Below are 23431 nucleotides of genomic sequence, written 5' to 3'. Positions count from 1 at the left end.
TGGGAAGGCAGTGGAGGATGGCCCAAAGCCTTGGGACCCTGCACCTGTGTGGGAGACCTGGAGGAGGCTCTGGGCTCCTGGCTTCGGATCGGCTCAGCTCTGGCCCGTTGTGGCCACTTGGGGAGTGAATCATCAGACAGAGGATCTTCCTCTCTGTCTCTCCTCCTCTCTGTATGTCTGTCTTTCCAATAGAAATAAATCTTTTTTTAAAAAAAAGCAGCTAGGGATATGGTTCTCTGCTGCATTTAAAGGTGAAATTTCAGGAATGTTTACATTCACTGGGATATATAAGGTAGGATATGGCATCTTGCTTCTTCTCTTATCCAAATAGTTGGCAATATATACCAGAAAAATAAGCTGGTTGAAGGAAACAGGTTGGGCTTTGTGATAGTAGCTTGCTGGTGCAAAGCACAGTCAGTTTTAAGGACTAAAAAAGCAACAATGCAAGGCACTCAGTAGTTTTCAAAAAATAGAAGAGTCATTCTTTCTGAAGATTTATTATTTTTTAATTGAAAAAACAGATTTATAGAAGGAAGGAGAAACAGAGAGAAAGGTGTTTCATCTGCTGATTCACTCTTAAAGTGTTCACAACAGCCAGAGCTGAACCAATGCGAAGCCAGGAGCTTCTTCTAGGTTTCCCATGTGGGTCCAGGGTCCCAAGGCGTTGGGCTGTCCTTGACTGCTTCCCAGGCCACAAACAGGGAGCTGGATGGGAAGTGGAGCTGCCAGGATATGAACCCCCCATATGGGATCCCAGCAGATGCAAGGTGTGGATTTAGCCACTAGGCTATTGCATTGGGCCCAAAAAAGTGAGTCATTTTTTAAAAAAGAGAATCCAGAGGAAACTAAAATTGAAAAAGAGATATTATACTGATTTTCAAGCACAAATAAGGCACTAGTGATCCCAGCATCTTTCAAAAATGGCAAGGTGATGAATGACAAGATTTTTTTTATTGATTAGATTGTATTATGTGACACAGTTTGATAGGCACTGGGATTCACCCCCTCTCCCCAACCCCTGCCCCCCACAGTTCAAATTCACTTGAAATTCTTCCATTGCAAGCATTTACCAAGCATAAAGTCCAGCATCTTATTGTCCAGATAAGTTCAACGGTTTCTTGGGGAGACCATCTCTGGTCTGAAGGTAGAGCTGGCAGAGCATCATCCCGATTAATTAAAAGCCCCGACATAACATCAGTAACAATTTATAATGTTATGGAATTAGTTGACATGGTATTGAGTAACCAATATGTTAAAAGAGAAAAAAAAGAATGCAAGTTCTGAACCACATCCTGTGACTTCTACACTGACATTTCAATTATTAGTTTATATGCAACTGGGTTCCATACACCTTAAAATGGCTATAGGGTACTATTCAGCTGTCTCATGTCTATTTTAATTTTAGTATTTAGCAGTTTATAGTGTTGAAGCATGATTTTGCTGAACCTGGCTGTTTTTCAGGTAGTCTAACTCTGTAACTCTAACAAGACATATGTCAACAGTTTAGGTGAACAGTTTTAGGAGGGGTGTGCAGAGAAATCTTCAATACCCTAGTGAGGAGTAACTAAACTTTGTGGAATGACAAGATGTGAACAATTAAGCATCCTTTTCATTATCTCAATCCTCAAGGAAAAAAAAATACATGCATTGCCAATTGCAAATGAGAACAGTGACTCTTCCAGGGGAAGATGCAATCAGCTGGCAGGAAATAAAAGCCCATGTCTGCAGTACCCTCAAGGACAACCACTTAATAGTCACAGTGAGTCACACAGGAAGCAGACCCCAGGGTCAGTATAACTTGTCTTGGCTTAATTTAGGAAATAGCACACACTTAAGTACATTCCTCTCATCTAAAAAGAAAGTTTGAAATGGCTTTGAAATAAATAAGGCGCTACACATGAGCTTTGTGGTTCTGTTACTTTGGAGGAAAAGCCATAATTGCTTGGGACTTGGGTACTATTACTGAAGTGAAAAGATGGCAGGTGGAGAATGATGTGTGGCCTTTGAGATGAAGTGCTGACCTGTCTCCTCCCTTAAGTCTCCACCATTCTTTCAGTCCTAAAATTCTGCAGCTGTGAACATCTGGGAGAAGTGCTTTGCTAGAAGCAAAGCATGGCCAACAAAGGAAGTATGAAAGACAGTGACCACTGTGCACACCCACAATGCCCTTGAGAAAGCTCCAGAGCTACAGAAGCAGACCAAGAACTGTCCTCGAGGCTGAGACAGGAAGACAACGGCACTGCTTTTGGGGACCTGCTAGGTGTGTGCAGACCAACAAAGGTCACCAGATAAGGAGGGATCCACACTCCTGCTGAAATCTGGTTACACATCGAACTTTGGAGGCCTGTATCTCTACTTCCTGCCCCTCGCACTGAGTTAGCTGTGAAACTGCAAACTGAGTGAATAACTGTAAAAAATATGGCCGTGTGTCAGTGGTTGTGGTAGCCTTTCCCTCTTGTGGCTGTGTGCCAGGCACTGTGCTGGCACTCTGCATGTACCCAATCCTCACAACACCGTGAGGTGGTACAGATCAACCCCTCTGCAACAAATGAGAGCCCTGAAGCTTCAAGAGCTTTCACATGCCAAATTTGCTTGACTCCAAAGTCTGGAGTGACACCTAGCACCTCCCTGAAAAGAAGAAAACTGCTCTGCTGAGGGCACTCCCAACGCAACGCCAAGGGAGGCTCCCTGTTTCTATTTTAAATCCACAAGTCACAGGTTTTCCCTCCAGCTGCCGAGAACACAGGGGACCCGCTCTATTCAGCCAGTTCAAACTTTTCCCCAGCGACCGTGAATTCAATCCTGTTGTCTTGCAATGGGCTCTGCTTTGGTGAGTTGAAAGAACTAAAAAATGAAAGGCACACGAAGACGAAATGAAAAGAATTAAGATGCTGGAGAACATATGTAGAAATCAGCCATGTTCAGGGCATTTGAAGATTTGGGCCCATATCCTAAAATGATGGTAACTCTAGAAACATGGAAAGGAAAACAGAGCACAAATACCAAACACCAAAAATTGTGTTTTATACCACATTTATAGAAATTTTCTTTCCAAGAGTATTTGCATTCCTTCACTGACGACCAAACTGCAATGGCTTAGGCAGAGAAGAGATTATATCGCCATTTTTTTTCTCCATCCTGGATTCAGTCAACTCTCTCTGCTTCCTAACCCCTGGTGCCACTGTTGAAGCTGAATTAAAAGGCTGTGTGGATGAGAATCCAGACTCATGATGGCAGGTGCTAAGCGCCAACCACACAGCATGCTCTCTGTTTACTAAGTAAACCACGATTAGCCACCTACGGAATTTTTTGAGGGAAAAGGTGGCATTCTTTTAATTTGACTTACTTTTAAATAATAGCATGATGGAACTCAAACACTGGAAAAGTAACCAAACCCAAGCCTGGAAGATGGGGAACTAGTGAATTCTGAGAAGAAAAGTGAGTATCTATCATTTAAAGGAAAAAGAAAATTATATGAGATCCTGTAAAGGCTTCTTTCTCCTGTGTGCATCAAAGAAGTTCCAAAGGCAGAGTATCTAGACTTGCTACTTGATACTTTGAGTTCCTGGTAGCCGGAACACGCCACTGTAGAAATGTTTTCAAGAAAGACTCGATTAAAACAGCATTCAGCTCGACATTTTACACATAACAAAGCTACACCAACACGGCAGGAAAGGAACTTGCTTAAATACTTTAGATGACATAAATAACCAATGATCACACCTAGTTACTTCAGAATTTTCTTTTTAGAAGGCCTCTTTTTTTTGCTTCTTTTAAATATTTAGCCAGAGTTTAAAACAAATCAAAACTTTGCAATGACACCAGCTACATATCTAGTTTTTGCCACTGTCCAGCTCTCTCTTGGGTTTCTGGGTTATGTGTCTTACCTTTTAAGATACTAAATTTCATGCCTCAATTAGAAATGAAAAAGTAAATATGGCAGATAGAAAACAAATGAATTGCTGGACTGGATTTTGTTACCTTACTTTAGAGAGGCACAATATTTAAACAATGCTTTGCACAAAATAAAGTAATATATTCTATTACCCCATGTTTTCCTGTTCACTATTTCTATATTTATTGTGAAAACCATCTTCTCTCCTCCCTCAAACTTTTCTATGTTTACAAGTACAAGAAAAAAGATCCTCTGCATTAAACAAGAGCAAAGTTGTTTTTGAACTCTTTCGGTTTCAACAGATTTGTTTTTTCCTTGTGCAGCAGTGGATTCCCCAGCTTGAAGGACCCTCTCTTTTTCTGCAGTCCAGCTACGATGCAGCATGAAGTCCGCCCTGCAGACTATGCCTGGAAACAGAGTCCTGCGTCACTGTGACACACAAGTGCCATGTGGCCTCTTGGTAGAGGGAACTGACACATTCTTGCTCCCAGTCGGGCTTTCCCTCCATGAGGGTCTGCAAACCTGGCTGTTCATTCTAGATTAGAGTTAGTTGCCTTGATTGACAGCTATGATGGCAAAGAGGCACCCTCTCACATGACAAAGGATTAGTAAGCATGGGAGTTCTGAGGGAACCACCGCCACATATGGATATCACACTTGCAAGTCTTGGCTCAGATGTTATAGACAAGAGACCTACCAGATGACAGATGGCTGGTAACGCGATGGAGGACTATCAGCTCATCTGCTCACCCATATGTTTTCAGTTCAGTGACAAATTATATATATCTTTTTTTTCCCTAAGTCAAACTTTTTATTAGATGTTACAGGTAACACAAACTTAAACACTTAGAACACAAACAGGCAGGGCTTTAACTCTCAGCAAAAGAAATTTAAGAACCCATACTTACAGGATCCCCTCCAGAAGCAAAGGAAATAGACTGCATATGGTGATTTGCAATAATCTGGAAAACATAAATCAGACATGCATGATGATATAAATTACCTTCCGAAACACAGCCTAACAATGGAGGATTTAAGCCTGTTTGAGTCTCACTGCTCTTCATTCCTTGGGAAACCACTCCACCCACCACACAATAACCTCACATCGTGGGAGTCACATAGGTTTGACAGGACCCTGTCACTACACCTCCCCACTCAGAGCAACGCATGATACAGGTCTAACCCACCCAAAGATACCATCTGGATACAGAAGAGCCAACCAGTGTTTCTCTGGAGGAACTGAGAGGGATAATAGAAGAGAAAGCATCTCTCTCTCTGCCATGCAAGCACAAAAGTTTATGGAAACCATCGTTGGTGCTGTGTGGGAGAAGCCTGTTGCAGCATGAAGCTTTCCTTTGGGAGAAACATCAGAGCTAAAGGTGAAAAACAGAAAATGTTTGGTGGTAACATTTGTTCTTGAACAACAGTCGGTATGCTTATCCCTTCTCGTTCTATTTTTCTGTTATCTACTTGTTTGTTTAGGCAAAGTTTGAATTCAGTTGCAGTCACTACCTCTAAAAGTGTCCTGATCAAGCATCCTGGTCTTTTTTTACTCAAAGCGTTATTTATTTTTATTGAAAAATAAGATTTTTACAGAGAGAGAAGAAGGAGAGACAAAAGGTCTTGCATTTGGTGGTCTATTTCCAGATAGCTGCTATGGCCAGAACTGAGCTGATCCAAAGCTTGGAGCCAACAGCCTCTTCTGGGTCTCTCACGTGGGTTCAGGAGCCTAAGACTTGAGTTATCAGCTGCTTTTCCAGTCCTTAAGTGGAGAGCTGGATGGGAAGTGGACCATATGGTGTACATATAGGCTGCTGGTGCCACAGGGCCATGATTGGATCAAGTCTAACTTCAAGCTTTGCATTGTGAAGTGAAACTAACCAGGGGAACTTTTATTTTTTAATGTTTTTGAAAGAGAGACAGATCTGTCTACTGGTTCATTCTCCCTAATACCTACAGCAGCTGCACCTAGGCCAGTCAGGAGCCAGGCGCTCACTCTGGGTCTCAGCTCGAGCTGTTATCTGCCATCTCCCAGGGCATGCATTAGCAGGAAGTTGGCTAAGTCCCCATTTGGGATACTGCCTTCTTTGAGCCCCGGGGAGGCTTGCTTCTGGTCCAACATCCTCTGACGCACACCGGGGGAGGCACAGCTGATGCCCCCCTTTTAAGAGTGGCCAAGGACCGCCAGGCTCCTGGCTTGGACCTGGCATAACCCTGGCTGTGGCTGGTGTGTGTGGGGAGTCTACAGGTGAGATTCTTCCCTTTTTGCCTTTCCAATAAAATGAAGATAAACAGGTTTTGCAAACTTGAAACACCAAATACCATGCACTATATACTGTATTGCATAACTGCATGCTAGAATCTACTGAGACGCCCAAGCAACGAATGCCTCATAGACCTTATGAGATCAAAATATACTCTGCATAGAAGAATAGAACTAAAACATAATGCAAAATTTCCATGAACTATTCTTCTATGAATTTTTGATGCCCCTATTTAGAATACATTACTGTTAACTGTAGTCAACTTAATAACCAATAAAATGCCTGAACTCCAAAAAAATATATATATACTCTGCAAAATGATTTTTAAAAAAAAACTGTCCTGGAGGTCGGTAAAACCCAATATGAATACTGCAAGTGAAAAAAAAGGGTTGATGAGTTTTAGATGACAAAAATGAGCAGAATCTGCGTGGGCAGCAGAATCTGCGTGGAGTCAGCAATCTCTGGTTGCCTGGGAGACGAGGAAACGGGTGGAGCTTAACGATTGCCTGGGAGGCCTGGAGAGCCAAGGACAGCAGCCTGAGCATCCTTAAGGCCGAGCTCAGCTGTAGCGGGGCCTGCCCTGGCAGACAGGCTCTCCGAGCTCGCGCACAGCCCCTCCAAGCCCCCCACGCGGGAGGAGGTGGCCGAGGGCCACGCATGCGCACGGGGCTGGCGCACGCGCACAGCCGCACGGCCGCGTCGCTCCCGTTTAGCTGCCAGCGCTTTTGCCACCATGTCAGAGATGGCCGAGCTGTCGGAGCTGTACGAAGAGTGCGGTGACCTGCAGATGGACGTGATGTCCGGCGAGGGGGACCTTCCGCAGATGGAGGTAGGCGGCGGGGCCCGAGAGCCATCGGCGAGTGCACTGCAGCTGGAAGAGGAAGGCCCGATGGAGGAGGAGGAGGAGGAAGAGGAGGAGGAGGCCCAGCCCATGGCGGCGCCCGCTCGGAGACGCGGCCCGGGGGAGCAGGGCGCCGAGGGGGAGAGCGAGGACGAGGAGTTTGACGACTGGGAGGACGACTACGACTACCCCGAGGAGGAGCCGCTGAGCGCCGCCGGCTACCGGGTGTCGGCCGCCCTGGAGGAGGCCAACAAGATGTTCCTGGGCACGGCGCGAGCGCGCCAGGCCGCGCTGGAGGGCGGCTTCCAGATGCACTACGAGAAGACGCCGTTTGATCAGCTGGCCTTTATCGAGGAGCTCTTCTCGCTCATGGTGGTCAACCGTCTCACAGAGGAACTGGGCTGCGATGAGATAGTGGACAGGGAGTAGAGGTTCCGCGCTACCTCGAGGAGGGACCCCGGCACGCCGCTTTTCTCCGGGAGTCGTTGCAGATAGACTCCGTCACTACAAGAAGCTGTTTCTGGTTTTGTTTTTGTTTTGTTTTTTTTTTTTTCAAAATGCAAGACAATGGGACCGAGGCAGTGCAGTTAGGAAGAGCAGGAGGAGTTAGGACTGTTCAAGTTTCTTGTCAACAATACCTTAAAAGGCCCCTGGCGTTAGAATTCGGTGAATAACCCAAGTTATTTTCTGTGCGTTGGGAAAGCATTGGAAAAAAAAAATAGTTTTGCAGGAGTACTTCACGACCAAGACAAGCAGCCAATGTGAGAGCCCATGGATCATAATTATGATGGGGAAAAAAAGTACCCACAAGATTCTTTGGATTGCAAGCCTGTTAGAAAACTTCGGAAATTACACATTGTGAGCTGTTTCTGCCATGGCTATCCAAGGCTTTCAGTGTAAGATATATTGAGTATTCTTCATTATCCAAAAGGATGCACAAACTCAGAAGTGTTCATCACACACGTGGCATCTTCAGATGCGTTTCCAAGAGCATCTTGAGATCATGTCGGTACAGTTGTCTAGATGGCATATAAAGCTACTTGCTCTATAATCTGAAAGCTCGATTGTAATGACTGCTTTTAAAAGTCAAAAGTTAAGTAACCTATAAAAAATTTAAAATGTAGATATCAAAATGAAGGTAAAAGTACAAAGAAAAGCTTTCTCACCCCCTCACCTACTGGAGAAGTGTTGTTCTGCTTGCTTTGTTTTTAACCTGACAGGTAAAAGACTGGTGGAACTTCTTACTCTGCAAACACTTGGTGACCGTTATCGAGTGAAACCTCTACATCTCAGAAAAGTTTTATGATCGGTTGTACTGTTGACCTCTCAAGGTTTTAATCTGCCCAGAAATGCAACTCAGTATCTGAAGTTTCTCTCTGTCTCCTCCTCGAATTAAGCATAGTATTTGTTATGCACCAGCATTGATGTTAATAAAATTCCTTGTTGTATATATTTTGTCTGGCTAATAGCATTATAGACATATTTTATATGCTACATTATATTCTATGCATTGCATCCATTTTATGATTAAACGTAACCATTATTTTTGTAAGGGGAACATAATCCCAACTTACAATGTTTTACAACTTACCTGTTTTACAAATGAGTTTCTGGAAGTTCAACTCAGTAAGTAAGCGTTGCCCATAGAATTTACCACCTCAGGGAAACCTGTCTGGGATGTGATTAGATGGTTGGTCTCTGTGAGAGTATTCATTACATCAGGAGGCTGTGCCAAGCACAGCAGTGTATCAAGTGTTATCGGGATCAATAGCGTGGTTCCAGATGCTCCTTTATGCAGTAAAGGACCGCTCAAATATAATAGGATAACTTAGAAGCTCTTTAGTTTACAGTAATCCCATCCTGATGAGGGGTGGAGGGGTAGCAGTGGTATCCCTTTAAATACAAGACTGCCAAATAAAGAGAATCAAGATTGTGCCCCCACCAGTGTGGTTGGGAGCAGGGAGGAGAGGGGGAAAATACTAGAGTTACCACTTAAACATCCTTGTCACCCTGTTTCCCTACCTCGCTTCCGCCCAGTCCTCATCTGGTTTGTGATTGGAATCAGAGGAGGCAGCTGCTTGGATGTGCAGTGTAAATGGAAGCCTCCACAGAGGGGGGACACCAGGGCACAATGCGAGGTCAGCTGCAGCTCAGGTCTATGCACACATGGCGCCTCTCCCAGGCAACAAGGAAGGAGTGGAAAGCCATTTATTGGATCTGAGGACTTGGGAGACGCGGGCTCTGCAACTGACTGAGGATAGGGTAGGCGCTCTTAGAAACAAGCAGTAAGCTGAGACACCACTTAGCTTAATTACACTTGTCCTTGTTTACTAAAGGTAGAAAAAGGTAACATTTTCTAAAATTCAGATTTGGGCTCTGCCAGTTAGTTCAATTACTTGGTAAATTGCTGAGTTAAGTGGCGTATTTGTCACTCTATTTAAGTTGTTTAGTCCTCTGAATAGGACAGTGGGACATGATAGTTAAATTGGGATCAACATAAATATGTGTATATATGAAGATAGAGATCATATATATATATATGATCTCTATCTTCATTTTGGAGTAACTAAATTGGAGGGAAGTTCTCTGATGCTGATTTACAGTAGGAACAGGGGAGCTGTGAGGAACTTTCAAGAACCTACCAAGCTTGTACTGTGATGGGGCATGGTGGTCAGACCATCCATATGTATCATAAATGTTTGCATGGATCAGATAGCCCACACTGGCTACCATCAGGGTCCCAGGTTGTATCTTCCTCTTTTCCTCATGCTTCTAATTTTAACTTCCTTAGAGACCACCATCTTCCTCCAGACACAGCCAAAAACCCCAAAACAGTGTTTCGTTGTTGTTTTTAAAGTTGATCTGACAGGCTTGGACAGTCTGGCATGAGAGAAAACATTTGAGTCACCTGTAATAAGGGAAGGCGGCCGGCCTGCCTGCTCCTGCAGCATTGGCTCCCCAGCACAGTGGCAGAGGAGCACTCACCGGTGATGCCTGTGCCTACAACACTGCTTTTCGTGTGTTGGACAACGACCTCTTCATTTCCTGCTCCTGCCTGTTTTACCTTCTCATCTCTGCTTACCTTTGACAATTCAGTAGCTGTTAGAGTTAGTAATAGCTGTGACTAAGTGTAAAGAGCTAGAGCTACCACTTAGGGCCTTGAAATACCATCCATGGTTTCAGTTAACTCTGGGTGGACTTCACTCCAGAATAACAAACAGAAAGTTACAGAGGGCCTGGCAAGGTAGCCTAGAGGCTAAAGTTCCTTGCCTTGCACGCACTGGGATCCCATATGGGTTCCGGTTCTAGTCCCACCCGCCTCCCCCCTCACACCCCCTACCACTATTACCCTACCTTCCTCTGCTTCCCATCCAGCTCCCTGCTTGTGGCCTGGGAAAGCAGTCAAGGACAGCCCAAAGCCGTGGGACCCTGTACCCGCATGGGAGACCTGGAAGAGGCTCCTGGCTCCTGGCTTTTACTCAGCTTAGCTCTGGCCATGCGGTCGCTTGGGGAGTTAATCAACAGATGGAAGATCTTCCTCTCTGTGTATCTGACTTTCCAATAAAAATAAAATAAATCTTTAAAAAAAGTTACTAAAACGAGCCATGTATTTAAGTCATAAATTGTACTAACAGAATGAAACCTGCAGCTGTTCTCTGTCCTGAAGGAGGTGGGAATTATCCCTCTATCCAGCTATACTCCCCCCACCCCTGCTGATAGTCACTTTGTAGCCATCTCTCTTTTTACATTCTATTGCAGTTATTTATAATCAGGAACAGAGATGCTGGCAATTGAGATATGCCAAGGAAAATATGTAAAGTGCTTATTTTAAGTGAAAAAAAAATAAAAGTATAAGTCTTAATTTTTAAAAATTTGAGGCTCAAAGATCTATAACAAGAACAAAACCTAGAGTTTAGTACTAGCCATGGTTTGAGGCATCCAGAAGCAGTGTTGAAATGTATCCCTTGTGGACAAGGTGTCTCATGTGCTAAAATGTGTCAAACAGAGCTCCTTGGACTTTAAAACCAGCACTATACAGAAACTCCTCTCATTGGCTTTCCTGAAAGTGTGTTTTCCCACCCCAAAATGCAGGTAATTTTTTAAATTGCCAGAATTGTTTAATATGATTTTATTTTCTGCCTCTGAGGGTCTATGAACCTTAAGTGGGAATAAATAGTTACATTAATGTGTTCAGTGACTGACGATAAATCTGAACAATTAGAGCTATCAGCTATGACAAATACTTCCATCAACCTTAACTCCTGTTAGTCTTAAGTTCAGAAATTGGGGGAAGGGCAGGCAGTATTTTTACTTCAGACCATCAGGGGGTAGCTTCCTTTTTTATTCTTTCTACATCCATAAAGTCTTATCTTCTCCATAGCCTTCATCCTCTGAACATTTTAGTTGCTCTTTTCATGGGGTATATACAGCTTTTTGAGTTGCATATTGGTCCCCCAACTCACCGCCAGCTGGTTCCTCCCAACTTGTAAAATAGCACAAGATAATCATTTAAAATCAGCCCTTGGATGTGAAATAATGATGTCCTCAGATTGGTCTTCAATGCAGCAACAGTCTTATCCCAGCTCTATTCATGCCAACAATGGAGAAATGCTGTGATTCATCATTGCTGTGGCTATTGGTAGTGGAAACACCCAGCCCATTATCCCCACCTCATCTTACCTGAAGGATTAGAGACATTGACTGCTATGATCTGAAGAACAGTACTACAGGGGTATAGAGGCTGAGAATAAATCTTAACTGGGATTACTTCAAAAAGATCATGGAAAATGAAATTAAAGGATTATGTTGACACAAAAGTTTTGGAAATTGTGCATTTGAGAGGTCTTCAAAAAATTAATGGAAAGTATCTACAAGTATTATGAAAAAAAACTATGCACAGATTTCAAATGAACATCATTTCCACTTTCCATGGACATTTTGAAGTGTACTGACATACCAGAGTCTTTGTGAATTCCCCCTTCTCTTGTGGAGCCCTGTAGAGAAAGCTGTTTTAAAGATGATCACTAGAATCTGCACCTGAGGCTGCCTCTGGGATGGCTCCAGCTTTGCCTGCTCCTCCCTCACTAACCCGTAAGGGCATTCAAGGGCCCCTGTACTCTGGGAGATCTCAGGACTAACAGCATTGACCTTCTGTAGTACCACACGAACAGGGAAACCGAAAAAAAGAAAACACAAAACCTCACGCCATCATTTTAAATGACATCATACTAATGTCGTTACCTCTCCTGAGTAATCAGTGAAAACCTACGAATCTATTTTGAACTGTTTCATACTCAGCATGTTCCTCTGGGTGTTTTAGACCACTGTGTAACTAATGTGTTTTATTCCTTTTATGAATTTAGAGATTGGAGCTGCCCTCAAAACTATACCTTTATGTTACTAACAATGTATATGCTTCCAATGGTAAATACTCAGTGCATGGCAATGTCTCTGAAAACAAAGTTAGTAAACAACAATGGGCACAATGCGACTGGCACGGAGTTAAGTGATTCACATCTCTCATCTCCTTGAATCCTCCAAAGAGTCCTATGAGATCCTTACCATTAAATCCATCCTCTGAGAAACCCTATAAATAAATTATAAGTTCTTCATTTCACTGATAAAGAACCATCAGGTTTAGAGTAGTTGAATAACTCGCTGGTATGCAAGGCCAATATTTCAACCCAACGATACTTTAAAATCTCTTAGTGTTTATCATTACCAGGTATCCATTAAACTTTCCGTATGTTCCCATACAGCAAAACCTTAAATATGAAGAACCTCAAATGCCTACATGTTAGAAAAAACAGACTCTAACACTAACATGAATAACCCAATATATGGAAGCCTTAAACATTAGAAGTAAAATAGAATCCTGGCTGCACTTTTAGCTCAACGTCAGTGTATCTTTGGCATTATTGTCAGCAACGCTGTTCTGTGAGAACTGAGGCCCAATTTGCAAACGCATGAACATTAAGGTCCTGTACATCATCGAGGAAGAAAAGGTCACACAACAGCATTTCAGAGAGTGTTTTGACCACAAGACTTAGAAGGAAACGTCTTCTGTTACAACTTCAGTTAGCTAGAACAGGGACATCACCTTCCCACTTTGTCCCTCTGTTTCACTTCCTCCCAACCCACAGACTGCCGGTTCTGATAGGAAATTGCTTTTTCTTTGGGGAGGATTGGCAGGGACTAGTCAATGACCAAATCAAGGACATTAGTTATCAAATGATACTTGCCACTTGGCACATTCTTTGCACCTCAGTTATTCATAGATAGGAGCGAGTATAGAGGCAGCTAGGTTGAGCCAGAAATAATATCATTCTAATTACTGTTGTGCATACATTTTGGGTATATTTTTCTTTCCTTTGTGCCTTATTGAATTGTTTTTTATGTTAAAATGCACTATATAATTTGTGATATAATTTATTTTACTTCTCTCCATAATTTCTTGTTTGTTTTTTTTTTAATAATCTTAGTTGATTAGGGTACAAAGGGTCAAGGGCTACAGGAAAGTGGGCAATACCATTGTTTTCACACCAATATGTGCCTTATTAAATTGTATGAAAGTTTATTTTCTTTCTCAGGCTTTCCTAAAAGAAGCAAAAGATGTGCTAAGCCATAAATGACATTCTCAACCTTACCTGTTGATTGTCAAGATTCATCAGTGTGAGGCTGCATGTTGAGATGGTCAGTTTTACATTTGTTCCCGAAAACTGAAGATTACTTTTGCCAAGGACTGTTGACAGGAGCTTAACTGAGGGCTTTAAAAATAGTAACACAACACTGTGAGTTGTAGATTTTGTTAACTGAATGAGTGTTCAATAACAGAAAAGTTCAACTTCTTTTAATAACATTGGATCAAAGACTATACTTTCCCTCTGCATTTTACTTCACAATCAAACGATCTTTCTTTACATTTTTAAACTGAAATGCAAGGGTAATTCTTAGTAAATGGTGGGCCCTCAGAACTTATTTTCATGCACTGCCATGTTCCAAAGTGCTGAGAGTGTGGGCCCACTTTATAGAAATGAATCCTGTGGGAGTTCAGGCTGGCTGAATTCTTACGTCCTTCTCAGCATCACAAAACTAAGAAATAAAACCAAAGCTTGAACTCTCATCAGTCAAATGCCACAAAAGTCACTGACAGTTTCCAGTTCAGTCACAGCTTCCTTCATTAAAGTCACCCCTGTCCCTCCCTACACTTTCCCTCAGTTACAACTCTACCAGCTACCTCTTCACCTGCGGATAACCACGGGCCACTCTCGCAGGCTGAACCACTGTCTTCAGAAAGTCCCTGTCAAAATGAGTAAACATTACTCGGAAGGGATCAGCCCATTCTATATTAAATTCATTCATAAGGACAATGACCCAGGATTTACTGATCAATTTCGAGAGAGATTCTGAGGAAGGCAACATTTTTTTTTTTTTTTTTGGTCTTGTTTTGTTTTTGTTTGAAAGGCAGAGACAGAGGAAAATTCCATCCACTAGCTCACTCAGCAAACGCCTGCGCAGCAGCCAAGGACCAGGCTGATGCCAGGAGCAAGGAGCTCAATGTGGGTCTTCCACATGGGTGACAGGAAACCAGTTGCTTGAGTCATCACCTGCTGCCTCCCAGAGCATGCAATAGTAGGAAGCCAGGCAGGAAGTGGATCCAGGGATGTAACCCATGCAATCGAATATGGGGCACAGGGATGACAATCTCTGCTATGGACATGTGTTTGACAAAAGTTGAGGCTCTGGTCTAGGTATTTCTCAGAGAGGTAGTCTGGAACCTGGGTGGACAAACAGTAGGGGATGCCTGTGAGTTATAAAGGTGTTGGGTTCGTAAGTAAACAAATCTGAACAGAGAGGGAGGTTGGGCTGGCCAGTTTTCTCAAGCAGAGAGACACCTTCCCAGCTGAATGGCCTTAGACAAACATCCTCTTGAAATCTCAATTTCCTTTGTATGAAACAGTGAGAAAACAGAAACCACCTAAGGACTGTTGTGAAGACTGAATTAGATAACAAGTGAAGACCATGTAGCCCTGAGCTTGGCTGCATAAACAAAAGCTACTATTAGAAGTAGCAGTATCATCATTTTCTTTTTCAAAGACTTATTTATTTTTATTGGAAAGTCATTATTTGCAGAGAGAAGGAGAGATAGAAAGATCTTCCATCTGCTGGTTCACTCCCCAAGTGGCCACAATGGCCGCAGTTAAGCTGAAGCCAGGAGACTCTTCAGGTCTCCTTGATTTGCTTTATTGCTTCCTTAAATTTTTTGAACTCTTGTATGTGCTTCTCATTGTTGATTAGAAGCTTTAAAATCAGTTGAAAGGTAAAAAAAGATGAATACAGTTCAAAACAAAAAATTCATTTTCATCCTTTCCTCTTTTTCTTCTCCATCCTTTTTGCCTGTCCCACTTTGCCTATTTTCTTGTATAGTCTCCCAGAGTTTCTTCATATTACTATAAGTACATATAAGTATGTATCATATGCTGGGTCCATGTTTTTTTCCAGTTCTAGCACAGTAGATACCAAACCTACCTTTTATATTTTACATTTTTTATTATTATTATCATTTTATGATACAGTTCCATAGGCTCCTGGCATTTCCCTTATCCCCTCCCGAATTGCCTCCCCCCCACCTAGTTCCTCTATGTCATTACTAAAATATAGTTCTTCATACACAGTCTTATATCCATCATTGCGGGCATGGACAATGGCAGCGAGTTCAGCATCCCATTGTCAAGATATAGTGAACAGTTTCACTGTAAGTCCATCTTTGTCTGGAAGTAGAAATGCATACTACATTGCATCCTCACATCTGGATGTTAGTCTCCATTTCACAGCTACTGTACATCCCCTCAAATGAAAAGTCATAATACAAAATCAATAATAGAAAGAAAAATAGAAATTTACAATGCCATGAAGTTAAATGACATGTTACTAATATGACAGTCTCCATTACACAGCTACTGTACATCCCCTTAAATCAAAAGCCACAATACAAAATCAACATCAGGAAGGAAAAAAGAAATTAACAACACCACGAAGTTAAATAACATGCCACTAAATGACTAACGTGTAGCTGAAGAAATGAAAATCAAGAACCTTCTTGAAGAAAATGTCACTGCATGATCTACGAGTCATTGAATGATTTAATCAGAAGAAAGTGTTTTGAAGAGGTGAAACTAACAGAAAACAACAAAACCCATGCGATATAGTTACTGCTGATTTCTGTTGGTGAAGTGTGTCTCTTCTAGACAATAAATAGATGGGTTTTGTTTTTTAATCCAGTCTTCTAATCTATGACATTTGATTAAGCTTAATCCATTTACATTCAGAGTTTAATATGTATGGATGGTACTTTGGTCCTGTCATTTTAGGAATGTGTTGTTCATTGGTTTAGTCTTCTGTTGTCATTTTACTGGGATGTTCTTCCCATTTGCCTTTGGTTTTGTTTGGTGCTATTCCTCTTCTCAGTCAAGATTGAATTTGAACTGTGGTGCTGCATCAAGGTGGAGGAATTCACCAGGGGGGAGGGGAGGGGTGGGGGGATTCCCAGAGCCTATGAAACTGTCACATAATGCAAAATAATTAATAAAAATATATATAAAAAAAAAGAAAAAAGAGAGAACATCTTGAAGTCTCATTTGTAGGGCAGGTTTGGAAGAGGCAAATTCTTTTTAACTTTTCTTTACTGTGGAAGAATTTTATTTCATTTTCAAAGACAAAAGAAAGCTTTGCTGGATATGTTATCCTAGGCTGACAATTTTTTTGTTTTAGAATCTGGAATATGTCACTCCATTCTCTTCTTGCCTGTAGAGTTTCCTGTGAGAGATCTCCTGTGAGTTTAATTGGCATTCCTTTATATGTCAGTCCTTTCCCTTGCCTTTGCCTCCTTACGCAAAATGGCGCCCAATTCAGCTCTTCGGGGCTGACTGGGCTGTGAAATCCACCCTGTTCTCACACTGCCCATTTGGGATCTGCTGCTCTGTCTCTGCTCCTGGTCAAATCAAACGGACCAGTAGGATGGACAGTTCTTTGTCTGGGTTTACGTCCCAAGCTCCCAGTGAAAGTCCCTTCCCACCTGGTTGCTGGTGGAGTTCTGGCTGCTGGTGGAGTTCAGACGGCCGTTAGCTGAATGCTGCTGGAGTATCAGTCACTGCAACACCACACTGTTGTGTCCGCTGCTTTCCTGTGTCTGTCAGCCTCCAGGTACCCCTCTGTTCTATCCTTTCCTATTTCCTGAAATATGTCCTCTCTGCTTCATCCTGATTAAATGTTTTTCTGTCCTTTTAAACGTGTCCTCACCCTATTCCACCATCTTGATTCTCTCCTAGGTTTTAAAAAAATACTAAACGTCTATTACATAATAATAGTATCTCACACTTAAAAATTACTTTGTCCTTTGTAACAAACTTTAACATACACTCTAATTCTATTCTCACAATAACAACCTTTCGAGAGTTGCCCTAAATACATTTCTTGTCCAGGGATAGTCTTTCTTTTTCTCTTAAAGATTTGTTTATTTTTTATTAGAAAGGCAGAGTTACAGAGAGAGAAAGAGAGAGAGAGAATCTTCCAGATACCAGTTCACTACCAAATGACCACAATGGCTGGAGCTGGGCAGATCCAATCCAAAGCCAGGAGCCAGAAGCCTCCTCCAGGTCTCCCATGTGGATACAGGGGCCCAAAGATTTGAGCAATGCTCCACTGCTTTCCCAGGACATAAACAGGGAGCTGGAGAGCAGGCTTCTGGTTCAAGTAGTTAATCCTTTACCTCCAAGCACCAACATCTCAAATGAGTGTCAGTCTGTGTCCCAGCTGCTCTGCTTATGTCTTGGGAAGGAAGTGGAGGACAGCCCGAAGTCTTGGGACCCTGCACACATGTGGGAGACACAGAAGAGGCCCCTGACTCCTGGCTCCAGATTAACTCATCTTTGGCCATTGTGGCTGTTAAGAGAGTGAACCGGCAGATGGAAGATCTTTCTCTTTCTGTCTCTTCTCTGTAAATCTGCTTTTGCAATAAAGATAAATAAATTTTCAAAAGGGGATAGGGATGGAGAGCTGGATTGGAAGTGGAACTGCTGCTTCTATGGATTGCTGGTGCCAAAGGAAGAAGCTTAGTCTACCACATCATGGCATTTTATTTTATGTTTAGAACTAACCAATGTTGAAATGGTCTGTGGGACAGAAAGCACACACACTTCAGGCAGGTATGGTGGAGTAGAAAACAAACCAGACTGGCAACTTGGAGTCAAGTCTCAGGTGAGTTATTTCTATAGTCTTGGAAGATTTTAACTCAGAAGCAAAGATTATGGAAATGCATAATATACAGCAATGTGCTAACAAACTATAGGATTATGATTCTTACTTTCTAAATGATTAATGAGAGTTCTGTCCTAGGATTTTCCCTTTAGGAAAGAATGAGGGAAGAAAATTACGCACACCCATGGCCCTTGGAAGGGCTCGGAGTGGGACTGAGAGGAGCATGGAACAGACTGAAGGCAGCACACTTCCCAACTTTCACTGCAGAGGAAAGGCAGGCCAGGGGGCTGAGTATCCTCACATTACCAAGAAGAAAAACTCTAAAACAGTGAGCCTTTCATGCACATTAATTAATCAGCTATTAAGCAGTCCGGCTCTTATGACTCCATATCACATAGTCTCTTAGGAATCTTCACTTCTTTTGACTATTCATTAATTTTAGTCCTGCAAATTGTCTTATTTATCTATTTGAGAGGCAGAAACAGAGTTTTTGTCTTCTGGTTCATTCAACAAATGCCTGCAGTGGGTCAAATCCAGGAGCTGAAAACTCAGCACTGGTTTCCCACATGGGTGGCAGGAACCAGCTACTGGAATCATGACCTGCTGCCTCCCAGCACCTGCACTGACAGGAAGTGGAAAACAGGAGCTTGGCTGGGAGTCAAACCCAGACTCTCCAAAATGGGGTAATGGCATCTTACAGGATGTCATAATGGTCAAGCCAAGGGACAGCCCTTAAGTAGTTGCTACGTTTTAGATTTCAAAGCTCCTGTAACTGGATAAATCCTAAGCTGCCCACCCGCTGATGATCCAATGGAACCAAAGATACTGACCATAATCAATCAACCTTTAATAGTTTTTGGCTCCCTTGTAGGGGATGAGGGAGCCGCACTTCAGAGAGGTAGGTAACAATATGGTTAAGACCATGGATTCCATGGGTCTGGCATTGAGTTGTGGCAGGTGAAGTCTCCACCTACAATGACAGAATCCCAATGGACACCAGTTTGAGTCACAGCTGCTCCAATCCTGATTCAGCTTCCTACTCATGGCCTGGGAAAAGCAGCAGAAAATGGCCCAAGAGCTTGACCACTGCACCCACGTGGAAAACCTGCAAGAAGAAGCTCCTAGTTCCTGGCTTAGGCCTGGCCCAGCCCCAACTGGTGAGTAAATCAATGGATAGCACAACTCTCTTTATCTCTCCCGTTCTGTCCTTCCTTCTGTCTCCCTCCACACTCTACTCTCTTTCTATGTGTGTCTTTATCTCTCTGTAACTGACCTTAAAATTAATCAATACATCTTTAAAAATGCAGATTTTGACAGCACATTACATGGGCTTGACTTGGCTAACAACACACCAACTGAGTGACTGGACAAGTTATTGAGTCACTCTGAGCCCCTGTAAAACAGGGATAAACAACAGGATTTGTGTCTGGGTGACTGGTAATGAGCACAGAGTCTCATAAGAAACACAACGTAGTGCTCGCTTTGGCAGCACATACACTAGAACTGGAACGATACTGAGAAGATGAGTATGGCCCCTGCACAAGGATGACACGCAAATTCATGAAGCATTCCATGTTTTTGGTTTTTGATATTCTTTTTCATTTCTTCAGCAACCCATTGGTCATTCAATAGCATCTTAGTTAACTTCATGTTGTAAATTTTCCATTTTTCTTCCTGTGTTGATTTCGTTTATGGCTTTTCATTTATGGGGATATATAGTAACTGTGTAGCAGAAACTATCATATGCAGTGTGAAGTTACAATGCAGTATACATCTCTACTTCCAAATCAAAGATAGACTCCCAATGAAACTCTCAACTATATCTTTAACAATAGGATGCTGGACTCTGTCCATGCTCAGATGATGTATTTATAACTGTTTATGAAGAACTGTTTATGAAGGGAGGAAGGGATTTGGGGAGGGAGTAAGGGAAATCCCAGGGCCTATGGAACTGTATCATAAAATAATGGGGAGGGGGGGAGAATCCCAGATTCTATGTAATTACAACACAATGTAATTAATGAATAAATTTAATAAAATAAAATAATGGGAAGGAAGGAAGAAAGGGAGGGAGGGGGGAAGGGAAGGAATGAAACAAATAAACACAGTATAATGAAACTTAGGGAATCCAGCAAAAGAAAGGCATCTAAGAAAAAAAAAAGTATAGCTATAAACTCTCAGATGAAAAAAGAATATCCCTGGTGTGGTGGCCTGGTGTGGTAGCCTAATGGCTAAAGTCCTAGCCTTGCATGCACCAGGATCCCATATTGGTGCTGGTTCTAATCCTGGCTGCTCCACTTCCCATCCAGCTCCCTGCTTGCAGCCTGGGAAACCAGTCGAGGACAGCCCAAAGCTTTGGGATCCTGCACCCGTGTGGGAGACCTAGAGGAGGCTCCTGGCTTCTGGCTTTGGATTGTCTCAGCTCCAGCCATTGTGGCCACGTTAGGGAGTAAATCAGTGGAATCTTGTTAATTTCTTTTTTTTTTCCTGTTGTTGATTTTGTTTTGTGGTTTTTCATTTAAGGGGATGTATAGTAACTGTAATGGAGACTATCATATGCAGATGTGAGGATACAATGCTGTATTCATCTCTACTTCCAGACAAAGACAGATGCCCAATGAAACTCTTTGCTGTATCTTGACAACAGGATGCTGGATTCTCTGCCATTGTCCATGCCAGCATGATAGACTTATGATTGTTTATGAAGAACTATACTATAGTAACGATATAGGGGAACTCAGTGAGTGGGGAGGGAATTGGGAAGGAGATAAGGGAAATCCTAGGGCCTATGGAACTATATCATAAAATGATAAAAGTAAAAAGAAGTAAAAATTTTAAAAACTCTTGTTCTGATGGTGGAAATGTGATATGAATAAGTTATCTAGAAAGCATATGGCAATTCCTCAAAAATGAAAATCAAAGCAGCAGTCCTACTTCTGTGCATATGAGGGTATGTTAAAAAGGTCATACAAAATAAAAAAGGGTGCTGTCGGAGCCAGTGTCGTGATGCAACACATCCACCTTCCACCTTCAGTGCTGGCATCCCAGTGGGTGCCAGTTTGAGTTCCAGCTGCTCCCCTTCCAAACCAGCTCTCTGCTAATGGCATAGAAAAGCAGAAGAAAACGGCCCAAACACTTGGGCTCTGCACTCACGTGGGAGACCCAAAAGAAGTTCAGGCTCCTGCCTTCTGACCAGCCCAGCCTTGGCCTTCACGGCCATTTGGGAGTGAACCAGCAATGGGAGACCTCTCTCCCTGCCTTTCCTTACCTCTGTAACTCTGCGTTTTAAATCAAAATAAATGATTTTTTCAAAAAGAAAATGAAATTAGAAGATACGTTTAACTCCTGTTTTTTGAGTATGCATAGTCCCACGAATTTGAAAACCGTTCACATGCATGATCAAAATTTTCTGCATCAAAATGAACTTATCTTTGCTGAGACAGAGTCCTAGGCTCCAGGTTTCAGCGTGCTCCAGCTCTGGCTTTGAGGGTGTTTAGAGAGGGAACCAGCAGAGGGGAACACTCTTCATGCTCTCTGTCTCTCCATCTCTCAAATAGTAAAAATTCATTCATTAAATTTTAATTTAAAATGTAAAGTGCTGGGAAAAGTTCCTGACATTTATTAAGTGTTTAATAATGGGAAATTGACTCAGAAATTTGTTTTGCTTGTTTAAAGATTTATTTATGTTTATTGGAAAATCAGATTTACATAGAGGAAGAGAGACAGAGAGGAAGATAATCGTCCAATGATTCACTCCCCAAGTGGCCACAATGGCTGAAGCTAAGCTGAGTCAAAGCCAGTAACCCAGAGCTTCTTCTGGGTCTCCCACACAGGTGCAGGGTCCCAAGGCGTTGGGCCGTCCTCAACTGCTTTCCCAGGCCACAAGCAGGGAGCTGGATGGGAAGTGGAGCAGCCAGGATTAGAACCAGCACCCATATGGAATCCTGGTGCATGCAAGGTGAGGATTTAGCCTCTTGGCTACCATGCCGGTCCCATTTTTCTTTATAGGTATTATTTCTGGATTGATGTTCATTAGGGTTGCTTTGTTTTAATTTGGGATATGGAATGTCTTCTTCTAAAATTAGAAGGTCTTTGATAAAGGATCCATTTATTGAGATTATGCAATTGAAACTGACTTCAAAGAAGTGATGAGAGGCAGGAGGGGGCTGGAGGCGGCTCTGGGGCCAGGGTGTCTGTCCAAGAGGCTGAAACAGGGAGTCGTTAGTAAAATTCAAAGGCCATTTGTTAGGGTTTCCCATACTGGATGGCTTCTTTGAGTCTCTGGGGGGGAGTCTCTGGATTCAGCCATGTGTAAAATGATAAATAATGACAACAAAACAACACAGGACATTATGGGTGTAGAGTGCTAAGCTGGGAATCCTAAGACCCACTCCCCTTCCCTTCACTGATGCAGTTTAGTAGCTGGCAGAATGAAAGCACTGGGCCAGAGGGTCTCCAAAAAGCCCTTCCCCAGGGCACACATTTGTAAAGTTGTCCCAGCCTTGGTAGCTTTCCCTTGGACTTTTCAAAGTAAGTCAACACGATAGAGTTAATAGTCTGATAGCAAGAACACCTGCTACCACAAACATAGAAAGTAGAAAACGCAGTGTCTGCTAGGCACTGTGTTAGGTTCTTTATAGACATCATTGCACACAATTCTTGCATAACCCTATAACTTAAGTGCTTTCTCCCATCTTATGGATGAAGAAACCAAGAAGCCAAGAGGTTAACTGGCTCATCTAAGAATACACAGTTAGTAGGTGATAAAGGCAGGATTTCAATTCAAATCTGTCTAATTGAAACTTTTGCTTTCTTTCAACAAGGAAATCTCCCCAACGTGCCTGTTTTGCCCTGATCTTTCCCACTATCCATATTTACATTTGTAAACAGAGTAGGACTCCTAAAAATTCTAAAATGTTAAAAAGCAAGATGCATACACTGTAAACCATTGAAATGGAAGGGTCCAAACCAGTTATCTGGTCGAACTTTCTAACCTTACAGGAAAAACAGAGTCTCGGCCAGATGAGGTATCATGTTTGAAGGTAAATAAGGCCATGCGCCTGAAACCTGACTGCTCAAACTTTTAGATTAGTGACTACTGTACAAACGTATGGGTCACAGTATGAGATTTTCATATATGTATACTGATCCAATCAGAGTAATCCACATCTTCCC

General features: G+C 42.5%; 2 protein-coding genes and 1 non-coding gene across 3 annotated transcripts in view; 2 read left to right on the top strand and 1 right to left on the bottom strand.

Moving 5' to 3' along the window:
• Window positions 1–23431, bottom strand: part of SHC4 (SHC adaptor protein 4) — a 137825-nt gene that overhangs the window by 43453 nt on the left and 70941 nt on the right. Inside the window, exons 4-5 of the mRNA XM_004578384.4 lie at window positions 13648–13767; window positions 4804–4857 (exon numbers count right to left, since the gene is read on the bottom strand). Coding sequence (XP_004578441.2) covers window positions 4804–4857; window positions 13648–13767 — 174 coding nt within the window. The remainder of the gene's footprint in view (window positions 1–4803; window positions 4858–13647; window positions 13768–23431) is intronic.
• EID1 (EP300 interacting inhibitor of differentiation 1) lies at window positions 6827–8452 on the top strand. Its single transcript, XM_004578092.3, has one exon. It carries the CDS (start codon window positions 6893–6895, stop codon window positions 7427–7429), a length of 537 nt encoding a protein of 178 aa, XP_004578149.1. The 5' UTR covers window positions 6827–6892; the 3' UTR covers window positions 7430–8452.
• LOC118759276 (U6 spliceosomal RNA) lies at window positions 19730–19836 on the top strand. The gene has a single exon (XR_004996080.2). It is a non-coding gene; the product is annotated as a U6 spliceosomal RNA (small nuclear RNA).

This window comes from Ochotona princeps, chromosome 6 (genome assembly GCF_030435755.1).
Source record: "Ochotona princeps isolate mOchPri1 chromosome 6, mOchPri1.hap1, whole genome shotgun sequence".
NCBI classification, from domain to species: Eukaryota; Metazoa; Chordata; class Mammalia; order Lagomorpha; family Ochotonidae; genus Ochotona; species Ochotona princeps.
The sequence above is the reverse complement of the archived record's forward strand: the minus strand, read 5'-3'. Positions and strand labels throughout refer to the sequence as shown.